At 51.2% G+C, this 16,449-nt stretch overlaps 1 protein-coding gene across 1 annotated transcript in view; it reads left to right on the top strand.

Moving 5' to 3' along the window:
- LOC132588254 (sodium/potassium-transporting ATPase subunit alpha-2) overlaps nt 1-16,449 on the top strand; it is a 79,913-nt gene that overhangs the window by 43,250 nt on the left and 20,214 nt on the right. Inside the window, exons 9-11 of the mRNA XM_060260650.1 lie at nt 1,348-1,546; nt 6,658-6,767; nt 11,264-11,398. Coding sequence (XP_060116633.1) covers nt 1,348-1,546; nt 6,658-6,767; nt 11,264-11,398 — 444 coding nt within the window. The remainder of the gene's footprint in view (nt 1-1,347; nt 1,547-6,657; nt 6,768-11,263; nt 11,399-16,449) is intronic.

The following is a 16,449-nucleotide window of genomic DNA, read 5'->3' on the forward strand; positions in this document are numbered from 1 at the left end:
TACCCAGTGATGCAAAGGAGACTCAGGGACATGAATCGGCTCAGTGTTGGGAGAGTAAAAGAAGTCCTCTCTCTGAAACTGCCAAGCGGACAGCCGTGGTGGTCTCAAGCAGTAGAACAAAGCGGTAGACAAGTTTCACCTTCAAGACCAACCAAGTTTTATTCAGAAGCAGACTTCATCAGACAAAATGGGAATGGCAAGCCATCTTTAAATATAGAGAAAGTGGGCAGAGAGTTAGTCTGTAGAATCATGGGAATATTTTTAGCACATTAAAAGAAGCACAAATTGGGGTCTGTGTTTGTTTGTTAGTTAAGTTAGTCAGTTTGTTAGGTAGCTAACAAACACAGACCCCAATCTGTGATTCTTTTAATCTGCTAAAAACATTCCCATGATTCTACAGACCGACTCACTCCCCACATATTAAGAACTGCTGCTTGCCATTCTCTTTTTATATGATGAAGTCTGCTTAGAGCATGAGAAAGCTTGCATTCTGAATAAAAACTTAGTTGGTCTTAAAGGTGCAACTTGTCTACGGCTTTGTTCTCTGAAACTTGCTATCGATATGCCGTTAGGGCAGGGGTCCTCAACCTTTTGTGGGCACCGTTGGCACTCTGACCCAGAGCAGTGGGTGCAAACAAAAAACAGCTGCTTAACACAGCTGCCAACCTCCAGGGCGGTGTCTGGAGATGCCTCCCCTTCCCCCAAGCCCTGCCCTCCTCAGCCCCTCCCCCAACACCTCCAGGAGCTGGCAGCCTCCTGCCACTCACAAAGAGGCAGAGCCAGCTGCCCCGCCCACACTCAGGGGTCCCGTTGTTATGTGAGCCCTCCGACAGTGAGTGTTCAGCGCTCCAGGCAGAAGCTCATCAACTATTTCATCGGGGGGCCTTGCTGGAGTGGTGTAGAGCCAGGCTGGTGTCGTGGTTAAGTGTGCGGACTCTTATCTGGGAGAACCGGGTTTGATTCCCCACTCCTCCACTTGCAGCTGCTGGAATGACTTCGGGTCAGTCACAAGTTCTCTCTGGGCTGTTCCTCTCAAGAGCAGTTTCTGTCAGAGCTCCCTCAGCCCCACCTGCCTCAGGGTCTTCTCCGTTGTGGGGAAGGGGAGGGAAAGGAGATTGTGAACTGCTGTGAGCCTCCTTCAGGTAGTGAAAGGCAGGGGATAAATCCTATTTCTTTTTCTGATGTATGCAGGCAATCAAAAGCCAGGTTGCCTTCTGCCCTCAGCCTGAATTGACTCTCTAGGCCCTGAAGTGAGGAAGGGAGACTCACGGCTGCCGCTCTCAGGGCAGAGAGGGGGGAGACATATCCTTCCTTGGCTCACTCCCCCGCCCTCCTCCCTTCCCTCAGGTGTGCCTGACGCTGACGGCCAAGCGCATGGCCCGCAAGAACTGCCTGGTGAAGAACTTGGAGGCTGTGGAGACGCTGGGCTCCACCTCCACCATCTGCTCCGACAAGACGGGCACCCTCACCCAGAACCGCATGACGGTGGCCCACATGTGGTTCGACAACCAGATTCACGAAGCAGACACCACCGAGGACCAGAGCGGTGAGGCTGAGGGGGGCTCTGTGGGAGGGTCTCCCATTCTGGACCCCTCTCCAGTGCCTGGGGGTGCACCTCTGAGCATCTGCAGAGGGCGGGCATGCCAGCTGCAGCAGAGCCAATGCAGCGTGCCCCACCCGGAGCCTCCAGATCAGAGAGGGCGGAAGCATTTGTGCACACTCCGAATGAGCTTGTTTGGGGCACAACAACCCTGACAGGTGGGCTTGCCATATGGCAGGCAGATAGGCCAACAGGGGTTGCCCATGACTTAGGAGGGAAGAAGTGAAATGGAATGAAATGGAAATGGAGATGGAATGTCTCTGGTTCGGGAGGACTCGTCTCAAAGAGATGAAGGGTTGGCTTCTATTTTTCTACCGAGTAACGGATCAGAGTTGTCCACTGTGATGGTGACAAACAGTATGGACTGTCTGCTAGAGTCTCGAGGCGGCAGGAGAGAGGTGGCGGGCCTAGCTTGCTTGGGAAATTATAAATGTTTGTATGCAAATGCTAGAAGTGTCCGAAGTAAAATTGGTGAATTGGAATGTTTAGTGTTGGGAGAAATCATAGGCATTGTGGGAATTTCAGAAACTTGGTGGAATGAGGAGAATCAGTGGGACACGGTGATTCCTGGATATAAGTTATATCGGAAGGATAGGGAGGGAAGGGTTGGAGGTGGGGTGGCTCTGTATGTCAGAGAGGATATACGGTCCAGTAAGACTGAGGTCAGAGAATTAGATTCCCTTTTAGAAATGCTTTGGGTTGAAATAGAGGGCCCAAAAGGAAATTTAACTATGGGAGTTTGTTATCGCCCACCAAATCAAAAGAGAGAGGACGATTATAATATGATGGAGGGATTAAAGATAGCGGCTAAACGTAAAAACTGTGTCGTAATAGGTGATTTTAACTACCCGCAGATTGATTGGGTCAATATGTGTTCTGGTCGAGAGAAAGAGATTGAGTTTCTTGATGCTCTCAATGACTGTGCTATGGAGCAGATGGTCTCAGAACCTACCAGGGGTGGGGCGATCCTGGATCTGGTCCTAAGTAATGCCCAAGACTTGGTGAGAGACGTAAAAGTGATTGCGCCGCTTGGGAACAGTGACCATAATGTTATTGATTTCACCATTTGTATAAATAGGGAGTTGCCCAAAAAGACCGCCACAACCACATTTAACTTTAAAAGGGGTAAATTCTCTGAGATGAGGAGGCATGTGAGGAGGAAACTGAAAGGAAAGGTAAATACGGTCAAAACCCTTGGGGAAGCTTGGAGACTATTTAAAACTATAATCCTAGAAGCTCAGATAAAATACATACCACAAGTTAGGAAAGGCACAAACAGGTATAAGAAGAGGCCAGCATGGTTAACAAACAAAGTAATGGAAGCTGTAAAAGGTAAGAAGGACTCCTTTAAGCGGTGGAAAACCAGTCCAAGTGAGATTAATAAAAGGGAACACAGGCAGTGGCAAATCAAATGCAAGACTGTGATCAGGCAGGCAAAAAGGGACTATGAGGAGCATATTGCAAAAAACATAAAGACCAACAATAAAAATTTCTTCAAATATATTAGAAGTAGGAAACCAGCCAGGGAAGCAGTGGGGCCCTTGGATGACCATGGGGTAAAAGGATTACTGAAGGAGGATGGGGAAATGGCTGAGAAGCTGAACGCATTTTTTGCCTCCGTCTTCACCGTGGAAGATGAGAAGTGTTTGCCCGCCCCAGAACCACTAATATTGGAAGGGGTGTTGAAAGACCTGAGTCAGATTGAGGTGACAAAAGAGGAGGTCCTACAACTGATAGACAAATTAAAAACTAATAAGTCACCGGGTCCGGATGGCATACATCCGAGAGTTCTGAAAGAACTCAAAGTTGAACTTGTGGATCTTCTAACAAAAATCTGTAATCTTTCATTGAAATCTGCCTCCGTTCCTGAGGACTGGAAGGTAGCAAATGTCACCCCCATCTTTAAAAAGGGTTCCAGAGGAGATCCGGGAAATTACAGGCCAGTCAGTCTGACTTCAATACCGGGAAAGTTGGTAGAAACCATTATCAAGGACAGAATGAGTAGGCACATTGATGAACACGGGTTATTGAGGAAGACTCAGCATGGGTTCTGCAAGGGAAGATCTTGCCTCACTAACCTGTTACATTTCTTTGAGGGGGTGAACAAACATGTGGACAAAGGAGACCCGATAGATGTTGTTTACCTTGACTTCCAGAAAGCTTTTGATAAAGTTCCTCATCAAAGGCTCCTTAGAAAGCTTGAGAGTCATGGAGTAAAAGGACAGGTCCTCTTGTGGATCAAAAACTGGCTGAGTAATAGGAAGCAGAGAGTGAGTATAAATGGGCAGTCTTCGCAGTGGAGGACGGTAAGCAGTGGGGTGCCGCAGGGCTCGGTACTGGGTCCCATCCTCTTTAACTTGTTCATAAATGATTTAGAGTTGGGAGTGAGCAGTGAAGTGGCCAAATTTGCGGATGACACTAAATTGTTCAGGGTGGTGAGAACCAGAGAGGATTGTGAGGAACTCCAAAGGGATCTGTTGAGGCTGGGTGAGTGGGCGTCAACGTGGCAGATGCGGTTCAATGTGGCCAAGTGCAAAGTAATGCACATTGGGGCCAAGAATCCCAGCTACAAATACAAGTTGATGGGGTGTGAACTGGCAGAGACAGACCAAGAGAGAGATCTTGGGGTCATGGTAGATAATTCACTGAAAATGTCAAGACAGTGTGCGTTTGCAATAAAAAAGGCCAACGCCATGCTGGGAATTATTAGGAAGGGAATTGAAAACAAATCAGCCAGTATCATAATGCCTCTGTATAAATCGATGGTGCGGTCTCATTTGGAGTACTGTGTGCAGTTCTGGTCGCCGCACCTCAAAAAGGATATTATAGCATTGGAGAAAGTTCAGAAAAGGGCAACTAAAATGATTAAAGGGCTGGAACACCTTCCCTATGAAGAAAGGTTGAAACGCTTAGGGCTCTTTAGCTTGGAGAAACGTCGACTGAGGGGTGACATGATAGAAGTTTACAAGATAATGCATGGGATGGAGAAAGTAGAGAAAGAAGTACTTTTCTCCCTTTCTCACAATACAAGAACTCGTGGGCATTCGATGAAATTGCTGAGCAGACAGGTTAAAACGGATAAAAGGAAGTACTTCTTCACCCAAAGGGTGATTAACATGTGGAATTCACTGCCACAGGAGGTGGTGGCGTCCACAAGCATAGCCACCTTCAAGAAGGGGTTAGATTAAAATATGGAGCAGAGGTCCATCAGTGGCTATTAGCCACAGTGTGTGTGTGTGTATATATATATATACCGTATTTTTCGCTCCATAAGACGCACCTGAGCATAAGACGCACCTAGTTTTTAGAGCCGTTTGTGTGAATTTAGAGGCATTTGTGTGAATTTTTTGCAGTATTCGCTCCTTAAGACGCACACACTTTTCCCTCCACTTTTTTTTGGGGGGGGGGGGGAAAGTGAGTCTTATGGTGCAAAAAATACTGTATATATTTGGCCGCTGTGTGACACAGAGTGTTGGACTGGATGGGCCACTGGCCTGATCCAACATGGCTTCTCTTATGTTCTTATGTTCTTATGAAATCTTGGTTAGAGAGGGAGAGGCAGAGTATAGGGTTGCCAACCTCCAGGTGGGGCCTGGAGTTCCAGAATTATAACTGAAAATCAGACTACAGAAATCAGTTTCCCTGGAGAAAATGGCCATTCTAGAGGGTGGACTCTTGTGGCATCACATCTCTGATGAGCTCCCTCCCCTCCTCAGACCTTCCCTCCTGTTGCCCCAGAAGGTTGGACTAGGAAAAATGGGTTGAAATTAAATCACAGAATCATAGAGTTGGGAGGGACCTCCAGGGTCATCTAGTCCAACCCTCTGCACAATGCAGGAAATCCACAAATACCTCCCCCACGCATATATCCCCATTGACCCCTGCTCCATGCCCAGAAGATGGCAAAACAAAACAAAAAAAGTTTTCAGCTAAACATTAGCAAGAAGAACTTCCTGACAGTCAGCCCGATTCCTCAGTGGAACAGGCTTCTTCCTTGGGAGGTGGGGGGCTCTCCTTTGGAGATTTTTCAACAGAGGCTGGATGGCCATCTGACAGCAATGAGCATCCTGTGAATTTAGGGGGAGGTATTTGTGGGTTTCCTGCATTGTGCAAGGGGTTGGACTAGATGACCCTGGAGGTCCCTTCGAACTCTAGGATTCTATGACTGTTAAGAGCGGTTCCTCAGTGGAACAGGCTTCTTCCTTGGGAGGTGGGGGGCTCTCCTTTGGAGATTTTTCAGCAGAGGCTGGATGGCCATCTGACAGCAATGAGCATCCTGTGAATTTAGGGGGAGGTATTTGTGGGTTTCCTGCATTGTGCAAGGGGTTGGACTAGATGACCCTGGAGGTCCCTTCGAACTCTAGGATTCTATGACTGTTAAGAGCGGTTCCTCAGTGGAACAGGCTTCCTCCTTGGGAGGTGGGGGGCTCTCCTTTGGAGGTTTTTCAACAGAGGCTGGATGGCCATCTGACAGCAATGAGCATCCTGTGAATTTAGGGGGAGGTATTTGTGGGTTTCCTGCATTGTGCAGGGGGTTGGACTAGATGACCCTGGAGGTCCCTTCCAACTCTAGGATTCTATGACTGTTAAGAGCGGTTCCTCAGCGGAACAGGCTTCCTCCTTGGGAGGTGGGGGGCTCTCCTTTGGAGGTTTTTCAACAGAGGCTAGATGGCCATCTGACAGCAATGAAGATCCTGTGAATTTAGGGGGAGGGGTTTGTGAGTTTCCTGCATTTTGCAGGGGGTTGCACTAGATGGCCCTGGAGGTTCTTTCCAACTCTTTGACGCTATGATTCCCCTAACCCAGAGCCAACTTTAGTGGGGAGGGTAACGTCAGCAGAGCAGGAGGGGAGGGGCTTCCAGAAGAGACCTTTGCCTCCTGCACGAGGAGTGTTGTTGGGAACAGGCCTGGGGGCCCAATTGGCAGGGACTGCATCATTTTGCACAGCCTCCCCCCCCGCCTTAAACTGTTGCCCCCAAGAGGGGAGCTGTTGCCTGCTGGAGCCATCCTTTGAAGAGTGCCCCTCCCTGCTCCCCCCCCCCCAATTCTCTTCCCAGGGGCAACATTTGACAAGCGTTCTCCCACCTGGACGGCCCTGGCCCGCATCGCAGCCCTCTGCAACCGAGCGGTCTTCAAAACGGGGCAGGAGAATGTCCCCATCTCTAAGGTAGGATGCATGCATTTCGCTGGGGCCTCTGCACTGTGGGGGGGGGACCCCTTGCCCCTAAGCTTTCCCACAGCCTGTTACCTCGGGGAGGAGACCCTCCCTCCGTCTTCCCAGGCAGGGGTCCAGAGGCAAGGCCACCCCAGGCAAGGCCCAGAGGACAGAGAAGACATCCTGAGGCCACCTGCTGGCCCATGTGTGACACAGAGTGTTGGACTGGATGGGCCATTGGCCTGATCCAACATGGCTTCTCTTATGTTCTTACGTCTGGGGCAGTGATGCTCTGTATTCTGGGTGCGTGGGGGGCACAATGGGAGGGCTTCTAGTGTCCTGGCCACACTGGTGGACTTCCTGATGGCACATGGGGTTTTTTTGGCCACTGTGTGACACAGAGAATTGGACTGGAGGGGCCACTGGCCTGATCCAACATGGCTTCTCTTCTGTTCTTATGTGACACAGAGTGTTGGACTGGAGGGGCCACTGGCCTGATCCAACATGGCTTCTCTTATGTTCTTCTGTGACACAGAGTGTTGGACTGGAGGGGCCATTGGCCTGATCCAACAGGGCTTCTCTTCTGTTCTTATGTGACACAAAGTGTTGGACTGGATGGGCCACTGGCCTGATCCAACACGGCTTCTCTTATGTTCTTATGTGACACAGAGTCTTGGACTGGAGAGGCCACTGGCCTGATCCAACATGGCTTCTCTTATGATCTTATGTGACACAGAGTGTTGGACTGAAGGGGCCATTGGCTTGATCCAACAGGGCTTCTCTTCTGTTCTTATGTGACACAAAGTGTTGGACTGGATGGGCCACTGGCCTGATCCAACACGGCTTCTCTTATGTTCTTATGTGACACAGAGTCTTGGACTGGAGGGGCCACTGGCCTGATCCAACATGGCTTCTCTTCTGTTCTTATGTGACACAGAGTGCTGGATTGAAGGGGCCATTGGCTTGATCCAACAGGGCTTCTCTTCTGTTCTTATGTGACACAGAGTGTTGGACTGGATGGGCCACTGGCCTGATCCAACATGGCTTCTCTCCTGTTCTTATGTGACACAGAGTGTTGGACTGAAGTGGCCATTGGCTTGATCCAGCATGGCTTCTCTTATGTTCTTATGTGACACAGAGTGTTGGACTGGAGGGGCCACTGGCCTGATCCAACATGGCTTCTCTTATCTCCTTATGTGACACAGAGTGTTGGACTGAAGGGGCCACTGGCCTGATCCAGCAGGGCTTCTCTTATGTTCTTATGAGACACAGAGTGTTGGACTGGAGGGGCCACTGGCCTGATCCAACAGGGCTTCTCTTATGTTCTTATGTGACACAGAGTGTTGGACTGGAGGGGCCATTGGCCTGATCCAGCAGGGCTTCTCTTATGTTCTTATGTGACACAGAGTGTTGGACTGGATGGGCCATTGGCCTGATCCAACAGGGCTTCTCTTATGTTCTTATGAGACACAGAGTGTTGGACTGGAGGGGCCATTGGCCTGATCCAATATGGCTTCTCTAATGTTCTTATGTGACACAGAGTGTTGGATTGGAGGGGCCATTGGCCTGATCCAACATGGCTTCTCTAATGTTCTTATGTGACACAGAGTATTGGACTGGAGTGGCCATTGGCCTGATCCAGCAGGGCTTCTCTTATGTTCTTATGTGACACAGAGCGTTGGATTGGAGGGGCCATTGGCCTGATCCAACATGGCTTCTCTTATGTTCTTATGTGACACAGAGTGTTGGACTGGAGGGGCCATTGGCCTGATCCAATATGGCTTCTCTAATGTTCTTATGTGACACAGAGTGTTGGACTGGATGGGCCATTGGCCTGATCCAACAGGGCTTCTCTAATGTTCTTATGTGACACAGAGTGTTAGACTGGATGGGCCACTGGCCTGATCATCAGGGCTTCTCTTCTGTTCTTATGTGACACAGAGTGTTGGACTGGATGGGCCACTGACCTGATCCAACAGGGCTTCTCTAATGTTCTTATGTGACACAGAGTGTTGGACTGGAGGGGCCACTGGCCTGATCCAACAGGGCTTCTCTGATGTTCTTATGTGACACAGAGTGTTGGACTGGATGGGCTATTGGCCTGATCCAACAGGGCTTCTCTAATGTTCTTATGTGACACAGAGTGTTGGACTGGAGGGGCCACTGGCCTGATCCAACAGGGCTTCTCTTATGTTCTTATGAGACACAGAGTGTTGGACTGGATGGGCCATTGGCCTGATCCAACAGGGCTTCTCTAATGTTCTTATGTGACACAGAGTGTTGGACTTGAGGGGCCACTGGCCTGATCCAACATGGCTTCTCTTATGTACTTATGAGACACAGAGTGTTGGAGTGGATGGGCCACTGGCCTGATCCAACATGGCTTCTCTTATGTACTTATGTGACACAGAGTGTTGGACTGGATGGGCCATTGGCCTGATCCAACAGGGCTTCTCTTATGTTCTTATGTGACACAGAGTGTTGGAGTGGATGGGCCATTGGCCTGATCCAACAGGGCTTCTCTTATGTTCTTATGTGACACAGAGTGTTGGACTGGATGGGCCATTGGCCTGATCCAACATGGCTTCTCTTATGTTCTTATGTGACACAGAGTGTTGGACTGCATGGGCCATTGGCCTGATCCAATAGGGCTTCTCTTATGTTCTTATGTGACACAGAGTGTTGGACCGGATGGGCCACTGGCCTGATCCAACATGGCTTCTCTTCTGTTCTTATGTGACACAGAGTGTTGGACTGGAGGGGCCACTGGCCTGATCCAACAGGGCTTCTCTTCTGTTCTTATGTGACACAGAGTGTTGGACTGGAAGGGCCACTGGCCTGATCCAACGGGCTTCTCTTATGTTCTTATATGACACAGAGTGTTTGACTGGAGGGGCCACTGGCCTGATCCAACAGGGCTTCTCTTCTGTTCTTATGTGACACAGAGTGTTGGACTGGAGGGGCCACTGGCCTGATCCAACAGGGCTTCTCTGATGTTCTTATGTGACACTGAGTGTTGGACTGGAGGGGCCACTGGCCTGATCCAACAGGGCTTCTCTTCTGTTCTTATGTGACACAGAGTGTTGGACTGGAGGGGCCACTGGCCTGATCCAACAGGGCTTCTCTGATGTTCTTATGTGACACTGAGTGTTGGACTGGAGGGGCCACTGGCCTGATCCAACAGGGCTTCTCTGATGTTCTTATGTGACACAGAGTGTTGGACTGGATGGGCCATTGGCCTGATCCAACAGGGCTTCTCTGATGTTCTTATGTGACACTGAGTGTTGGACTGGAGGGGCCACTGGCCTGATCCAACAGGGCTTCTCTGATGTTCTTATGTGACACAGAGTGTTGGACTGGATGGGCCATTGGCCTGATCCAACAGGGCTTCTCTGATGTTCTTATGTGACACTGAGTGTTGGACTGGAGGGGCCACTGGCCTGATCCAACAGGGCTTCTCTGATGTTCTTATGTGACACAGAGTGTTGGACTGGATGGGCCATTGGCCTGATCCAACAGGGCTTCTCTTATGTTCTTATGTGACACAGAGTGTTGGACTGGAAGGGCCACTGGCCTGATCCAACGGGCTTCTCTAATGTTCTTATGTGACACAGAGTGTTTGACTGGAGGGGCCACTGGCCTGATCCAACAGGGCTTCTCTTCTGTTCTTATGTGACACAGAGTGTTGGACTGGAGGGGCCACTGGCCTGATCCAACAGGGCTTCTCTGATGTTCTTATGTGACACTGAGTGTTGGACTGGAAGGGCCACTGGCCTGATCCAACAGGGCTTCTCTTATGTTCTTATGTGACACAGAGTGTTGGACTGGAGGGGCCACTAGCCTGATCCAACAGGGCTTCTCTTATGTTCTTATGTGACACAGAGTGTTGGACTAGAGGGGCCACTGGCCTGATCCAACAGGGCTTCTCTTATGTTCTTATGTGACACAGAGTGTTTGACTGGAGGGGCCACTGGCCTGATCCAACAGGGCTTCTCTTCTGTTCTTATGTGACACAGAGTGTTGGACTGGAGGGGCCACTGGCCTGATCCAACAGGGCTTCTCTGATGTTCTTATGTGACACTGAGTGTTGGACTGGAAGGGCCACTGGCCTGATCCAACAGGGCTTCTCTTATGTTCTTATGTGTCACAGAGTGTTGGACTGGAGGGGCCACTAGCCTGATCCAACAGGGCTTCTCTTATGTTCTTATGTGACACAGAGTGTTGGACTGGAGGGGCCACTGGCCTGATCCAACAGGGCTTCTCTTATCTTCTGCCTGCCTTCAGCCCTGCCTTCGGGCCTGCCTGCCTGGCCCCTTCCCTCTCCCTGGGAAAAGGGCTCTGTGTGTCCAAAGCAGGAGCAGCCTGCAGAAGGGCCTTCAGGAGAAGACATGTGAGAATCTCGCCCTAGCCCCCGAAGAACACTGTCCTGGCAGGCACCTTCTCTCTGAGCCTGGCAGCTCCTTCCCTGATGTCCTGTGTCCCTTGTCTCTCTCTCTCCCTCGTTGCAGAGGGACACAGCTGGCGACGCCTCTGAATCTGCCCTCCTGAAATGCATCCAGTTGTCTTGTGGGTCTGTCAAAAAGATGCGGGAAAGGAATCCCAAAGTGACAGAAATCCCCTTCAACTCCACCAACAAGTACCAGGTAGGGCCTGAGGATGGGCACCTGGAGTCTTGTGTTCAGTTTTGGGCACCACATTTTAAGAAGGATATAGAGAAGCTGGAACAGGTTGAGAGGAGGGTGAGGAAGATGGTGAGTGGTCTGGAGACCAAGTCCTCTGAGGAAAGGTTGAAGGAGCTGGGGATGTTTAGCCTGGAGAGTAGGCGACTGAGAGGTGATAGGATCACCATCTTCAAGTACTTGAAGGGCTGTCCTATAGAGGATGGTGTGGAATTGTTTTCTGTGGCCCCAGAAGGTAGGACCAGAAGCAATGGGTTGAAATTAAATCAAAAGCGTTTTTGGCTCAACATTAGAAAGAACTTCCTGACAGTTACAGTGGTTCCTCAGTGGAACAGGCTTCCTTGGGAGGTGGTGGGCTCTCCTTCCTTGGAGGTTTTTAAACAGAGGCTAGATGGCCATCTGACAGCAATGAGGATCCTGTGAATTTAGGGGGAGGTGTTTGTGAGTTATTTATGGCGAACCTGGGCGGTATAATAAAAAGCAGAGACATCACCCTGCCAACAAAAGTCCGTATAGTCAAAGCGATGGTATTCCCAGTAGTCATATATGGTTGTGAGAACTGGACCATAAGGAAGGCCGAACGCAGAAGAATAGATGCTTTTGAGCTGTGGTGCTGGAGAAGACTCTTGAGAGTCCCTTGGACTGCAAGGAGATCCAGTCAGTCAGTCCTAAGGGAAATCAACCCAGACTGTTCCCTGGAAGGTCAGATGCTGAAGCTGAAGCTCAAATACTTTGGCCACCAAATGAGAAGGGAGCACTCCCTGGAGAAGATCCTGATGCTGGGAAAGACAGAAGGGAAGAGAAGAAGGAAAGGAATGGTCCCGTGTGCAAGCAGCAGTCGTTTCTGACTCTGGGGTGACGTTGCTTTCACAAAGTTTTCATGGCAGACTTTTTACGGGGTTGTTTGCCGTTGCCTTCCCCAGTCATCTACACTTTCCCACCAGCAAGCTAGGGACTCATTTTACTGACTTTGGAAGGATGGAAGGCTGAGTCAACCTGGAACCGGCTACCTGAAAACCCAGCTACTGCTGGGGCTTGAACTCAGGTTGTGAGCAGAGCTTAGGACTGCAGGACTGAAGCTTTAACACTCTGCACCGCAGGGACGGCAAAAGAAGGAAACGGCAAACGATGAGACGGCTGGACAGCATTACTGATGTAACAAATATGAATTTGAGCAGACTTCGGAAGAGGGTGGAAGACAGGAGGGCCTGGCGTGGCTTTGTCCATGAGGTCACAAAGTCGGACTTGACTGCGCGCCTGAATAACAAAAATGTGAGAGTTTCCTGCATTGTGCAGGGGGTTGGACTAGATGACCCTGGAGGTCCCTTCCAACTCTAGGATTCTAGGTGGGCCCAGGAGGACTCTCACCTGCACACCCCTCCTTTCCGAGCATCGCTTTCCAGCTCTAGAGAGCCGCCCTGGGGGAGGGGTTGGGCGAGGGTCTAGGAGAAGCAGGTCTCTTTGGATCCCCCCCTTGGTCATGGGATATGCCTGCTGGGTGACCTTGGGCCAGTCACACCTCCTCCCAGCTTGACCCGCCTCGCAGGGTTGTTGTGAGGATAAAACAGGGGAGAGGAGAAGGATATAAACTGCTTCAGGTCTCCACTGGGGGGAAAAGATAGAAATAAAGAAGTAAATCAGCTATGAGAGCTACAGACTTCATCCCCCCCCCCCCCCCCGTTTTCTTTTTTTACAAAAAGGAAGCCCAAATTCTTGGGAAGCAGAGAGCCAGTTTGGTGTAGTGGTTAAGTGTGCAGACTCTTATCTGGGAGAACCGGGTTTGATTCCCCACTCCTCCACTTGCAGCTGCTGGAATGGCCTTGGGTCAGCCAGAGCTCTCTTATCTGGGAGAACCGGGTTTGATTCCCCACTCCTCCACTTGCAGCTGCTGGAATGGCCTTGGGTCAGCCACAGCTCTCTTATCTGGGAGAACCGGGTTGGATTCCCCACTCCTCCACTTGCAGCTGCTGGAATGGCCTTGGGTCAGCCAGAGCTCTCTTATCTGGGAGAACCGGGTTCGATTCCCCACTCCTCCACTTGCCGCTGCTGGAATGGCCTTGGGTCAGCCACAGCTCTCTTATCTGGGAGAACCGGGTTCGATTCCCCACTCCTCCACTTGCAGCTGCTGGAATGGCCTTGGGTCAGCCAGAGCTCTCTTATCTGGGAGAACCGGGTTTGATTCCCCACTCCTCCACTTGCCCCTGCTGGAATGGCCTTGGGTCAGCCAGAGCTCTCTTATCTGGGAGAACCGAGTTTGATTCCCCACTCCTCCACTTGCCCCTGCTGGAATGGCCTTGGGTCAGCCAGAGCTCTCTTATCTGGGAGAACCGGGTTTTGATTCCCCCCTCCTCAACTTCCACCTGCTGGAATGGCCTTGGGTCAGCCAGAGCTCTCTTATCTGGGAGAACCGGGTTTGATTCCCCCCTCCTCAACTTCCACCTGCTGGAATGGCCTTGGGTCAGCCAGAGCTCTCTTATCTGGGAGAACCGGGTTTGATTCCCCACTCCTCCACTTGCAGCTGCTGGAATGGCCTTGGGTCAGCCAGAGCTCTCTTATCTGGGAGAACCGGGTTTGATTCCCCACTCCTCCACTTGCAGCTGCTGGAATGGCCTTGGGTCAGCCACAGCTCTCTTATCTGGGAGAACCGGGTTGGATTCCCCACTCCTCCACTTGCAGCTGCTGGAATGGCCTTGGGTCAGCCAGAGCTCTCTTATCTGGGAGAACCGGGTTCGATTCCCCACTCCTCCACTTGCCGCTGCTGGAATGGCCTTGGGTCAGCCACAGCTCTCTTATCTGGGAGAACCGGGTTCGATTCCCCACTCCTCCACTTGCAGCTGCTGGAATGGCCTTGGGTCAGCCAGAGCTCTCTTATCTGGGAGAACCGGGTTTGATTCCCCACTCCTCCACTTGCCCCTGCTGGAATGGCCTTGGGTCAGCCAGAGCTCTCTTATCTGGGAGAACTGGGCTTGATTCCCCACTCCTCCACTTGCAGCTGCTGGAAGGGCCTTGGGTAAGCCAGAGCTCTCTCATCTGGGAGAACGGGGTTTGATTCCCCACTCCTGCACTTGCACCTGCTGGAATGGCCTTGGGTCAGCCAGAGCTCTCTTATCTGGGAGAACTGGGCTTGATTCCCCACTCCTCCACTTGCACCTGCTGGAAGGGCCTTGGGTAAGCCAGAGCTCTCTCATCTGGGAGAATGGGGTTTGATTCTCCCCTCCTCCACTTGCACCTGCTGGAAGGGCCTTGGGTCAGCCAGAACTCTCTTATCTGGGAGAACCGGGTTTGATTCCCCACTCCTCCCCTTGCACCTGCTGGAAGGGTCTTGGGTCAGCCAGAGCTCTCTCATCTGGGATAACCAAGCTGGGTTCCCCACTCCTCCCCTTGCAGCTGTTGGAATGGCCTTGGGTCAGCCATAGCTCTGGCAGAGGTTGTCCTTGAAAGGGCAGCTGCTGTGAGAGCCCTCTCAGCCCCACCCACCTCAGCCCCACCCACCTCCATTGTGGGGGAGGAAGGAAAAGGAGATTGTGAGCCACTCTAAGACTCTGAAATTCGGAGTGGAGGGCGGGATATAAATCCAATGTCTTCTTCTTCTCTTCTTCAGAACTCCATGGTCCCACAGAACTGCGGCTCAGCTGCAGCCCTCTAAGTTTTAACAATAACTGTATATGTAGACAAAGCAGAGGTCGTTTTGTAGTCAAATAGGTGGTGGAGCTCATTAGCACAACTCATTAGCATATGCCACCCCCCCCCCAGCCAAAAGCAGCCTGACGTCAAGAAAGGAGAGCCCTGGGCAAACGAGGCCTACTTGGGCTGCCTAGATATCCAGGCAGCCAGCCCAAGCAGGCCTCTCTCACCTGGGGCTCTCCTTGGCTGCCCCTTCCCCCATAGTCAAAAGGCCAGCAAGCCACCCACCACCCAACATCACATCAGAAGTGGAGCAAGGGTGGTGTGGGCTTCTCCAGGGGTTAATGAGGCCTGCTGGGGGCGTGGTAAAGCCCCTGGGGGCGTGGCCGGCTGCCCCCAGTCCCAATCCAGGGATTGTTATGCAGCTGCACCTATTTAATGGGCAAGGTAGGTGGGGATGAGGGGGGGCATCAGAAAGGTTCAGGAGCTGTGCTCCTGTGAGCTCCTGCTGAATTCAAGCTCGTGCGAGAAAGAATCTCTGACCAAGAGGAGCCAAAGACAGATCAAAAAGCTAGACAATGGCACTACTGATGAAATGGGCATTTTACAAGGATGTCAAAGCAAACCAAAGAGCCCCGTGGTGCAGAGTGGTAAAGCTGCAGTACTGCAGTCGGAGCCCTCTGCTCACGACCTGAGTTCGATCCCAGTGGAAGCTGGTTCAGGTAGCCGGTTCAAGGTTGACTCAGCCTTCCATCCTTCCGAGGTCAGTCAGATGAGTACTCGGCTTACTGGGGGGAAAGCGTAGATGACTGGGGAAGGCAATGGCAAACCACCCCGTAAAAAGTCTGCCGTGAAAACATTGTGAAAGCAATGTCACCCCAGAGTTGGAAACAACTGGTGCTTGCACAGGGGGCTACCTTGACCTTTTTACAAAGACAGCGCAAGAGCAGAGCAAAGAGGTGATTGGGGGTGGGGGGGGAGTGAGGAGGGAGAGATGCAAAAGAAGAAGATCAGCACTGGGAAGAACAAAATGTCCCCCCTTGACAGCCACGCATAGCCTGCCAGCCCCACCATTGTGATGTTTTCCACTGCAGAGCACACACACACACACACACACACGCCATGAGTCTTGAGCAAGTCCCAGAAGCTTCTGGGGAATCTAGGCACACCTGCCCCCTCCCTCTTCCCAGTGGGGAAGGGTCACCAACTTCAAAGAGAGCCCCCATCGTTAGGCTTCACTTGCCTGTCGTTTTAAGAGATTTTGATCTGCATGTTTCTGTTTGATTTTTTGGTGAGCCATTTTGGGCAGAAATTATTCTGGGGAAGCGGTTCACAATCTTGAAATTGGATAGTACATTCGGCGTTTTTTTCCTACCTGGACTTCAGGATAG

The sequence above is a fragment of the Heteronotia binoei genome, chromosome 1 (genome assembly GCF_032191835.1).
Source record: "Heteronotia binoei isolate CCM8104 ecotype False Entrance Well chromosome 1, APGP_CSIRO_Hbin_v1, whole genome shotgun sequence".
Taxonomy (NCBI): domain Eukaryota; kingdom Metazoa; phylum Chordata; class Lepidosauria; order Squamata; family Gekkonidae; genus Heteronotia; species Heteronotia binoei.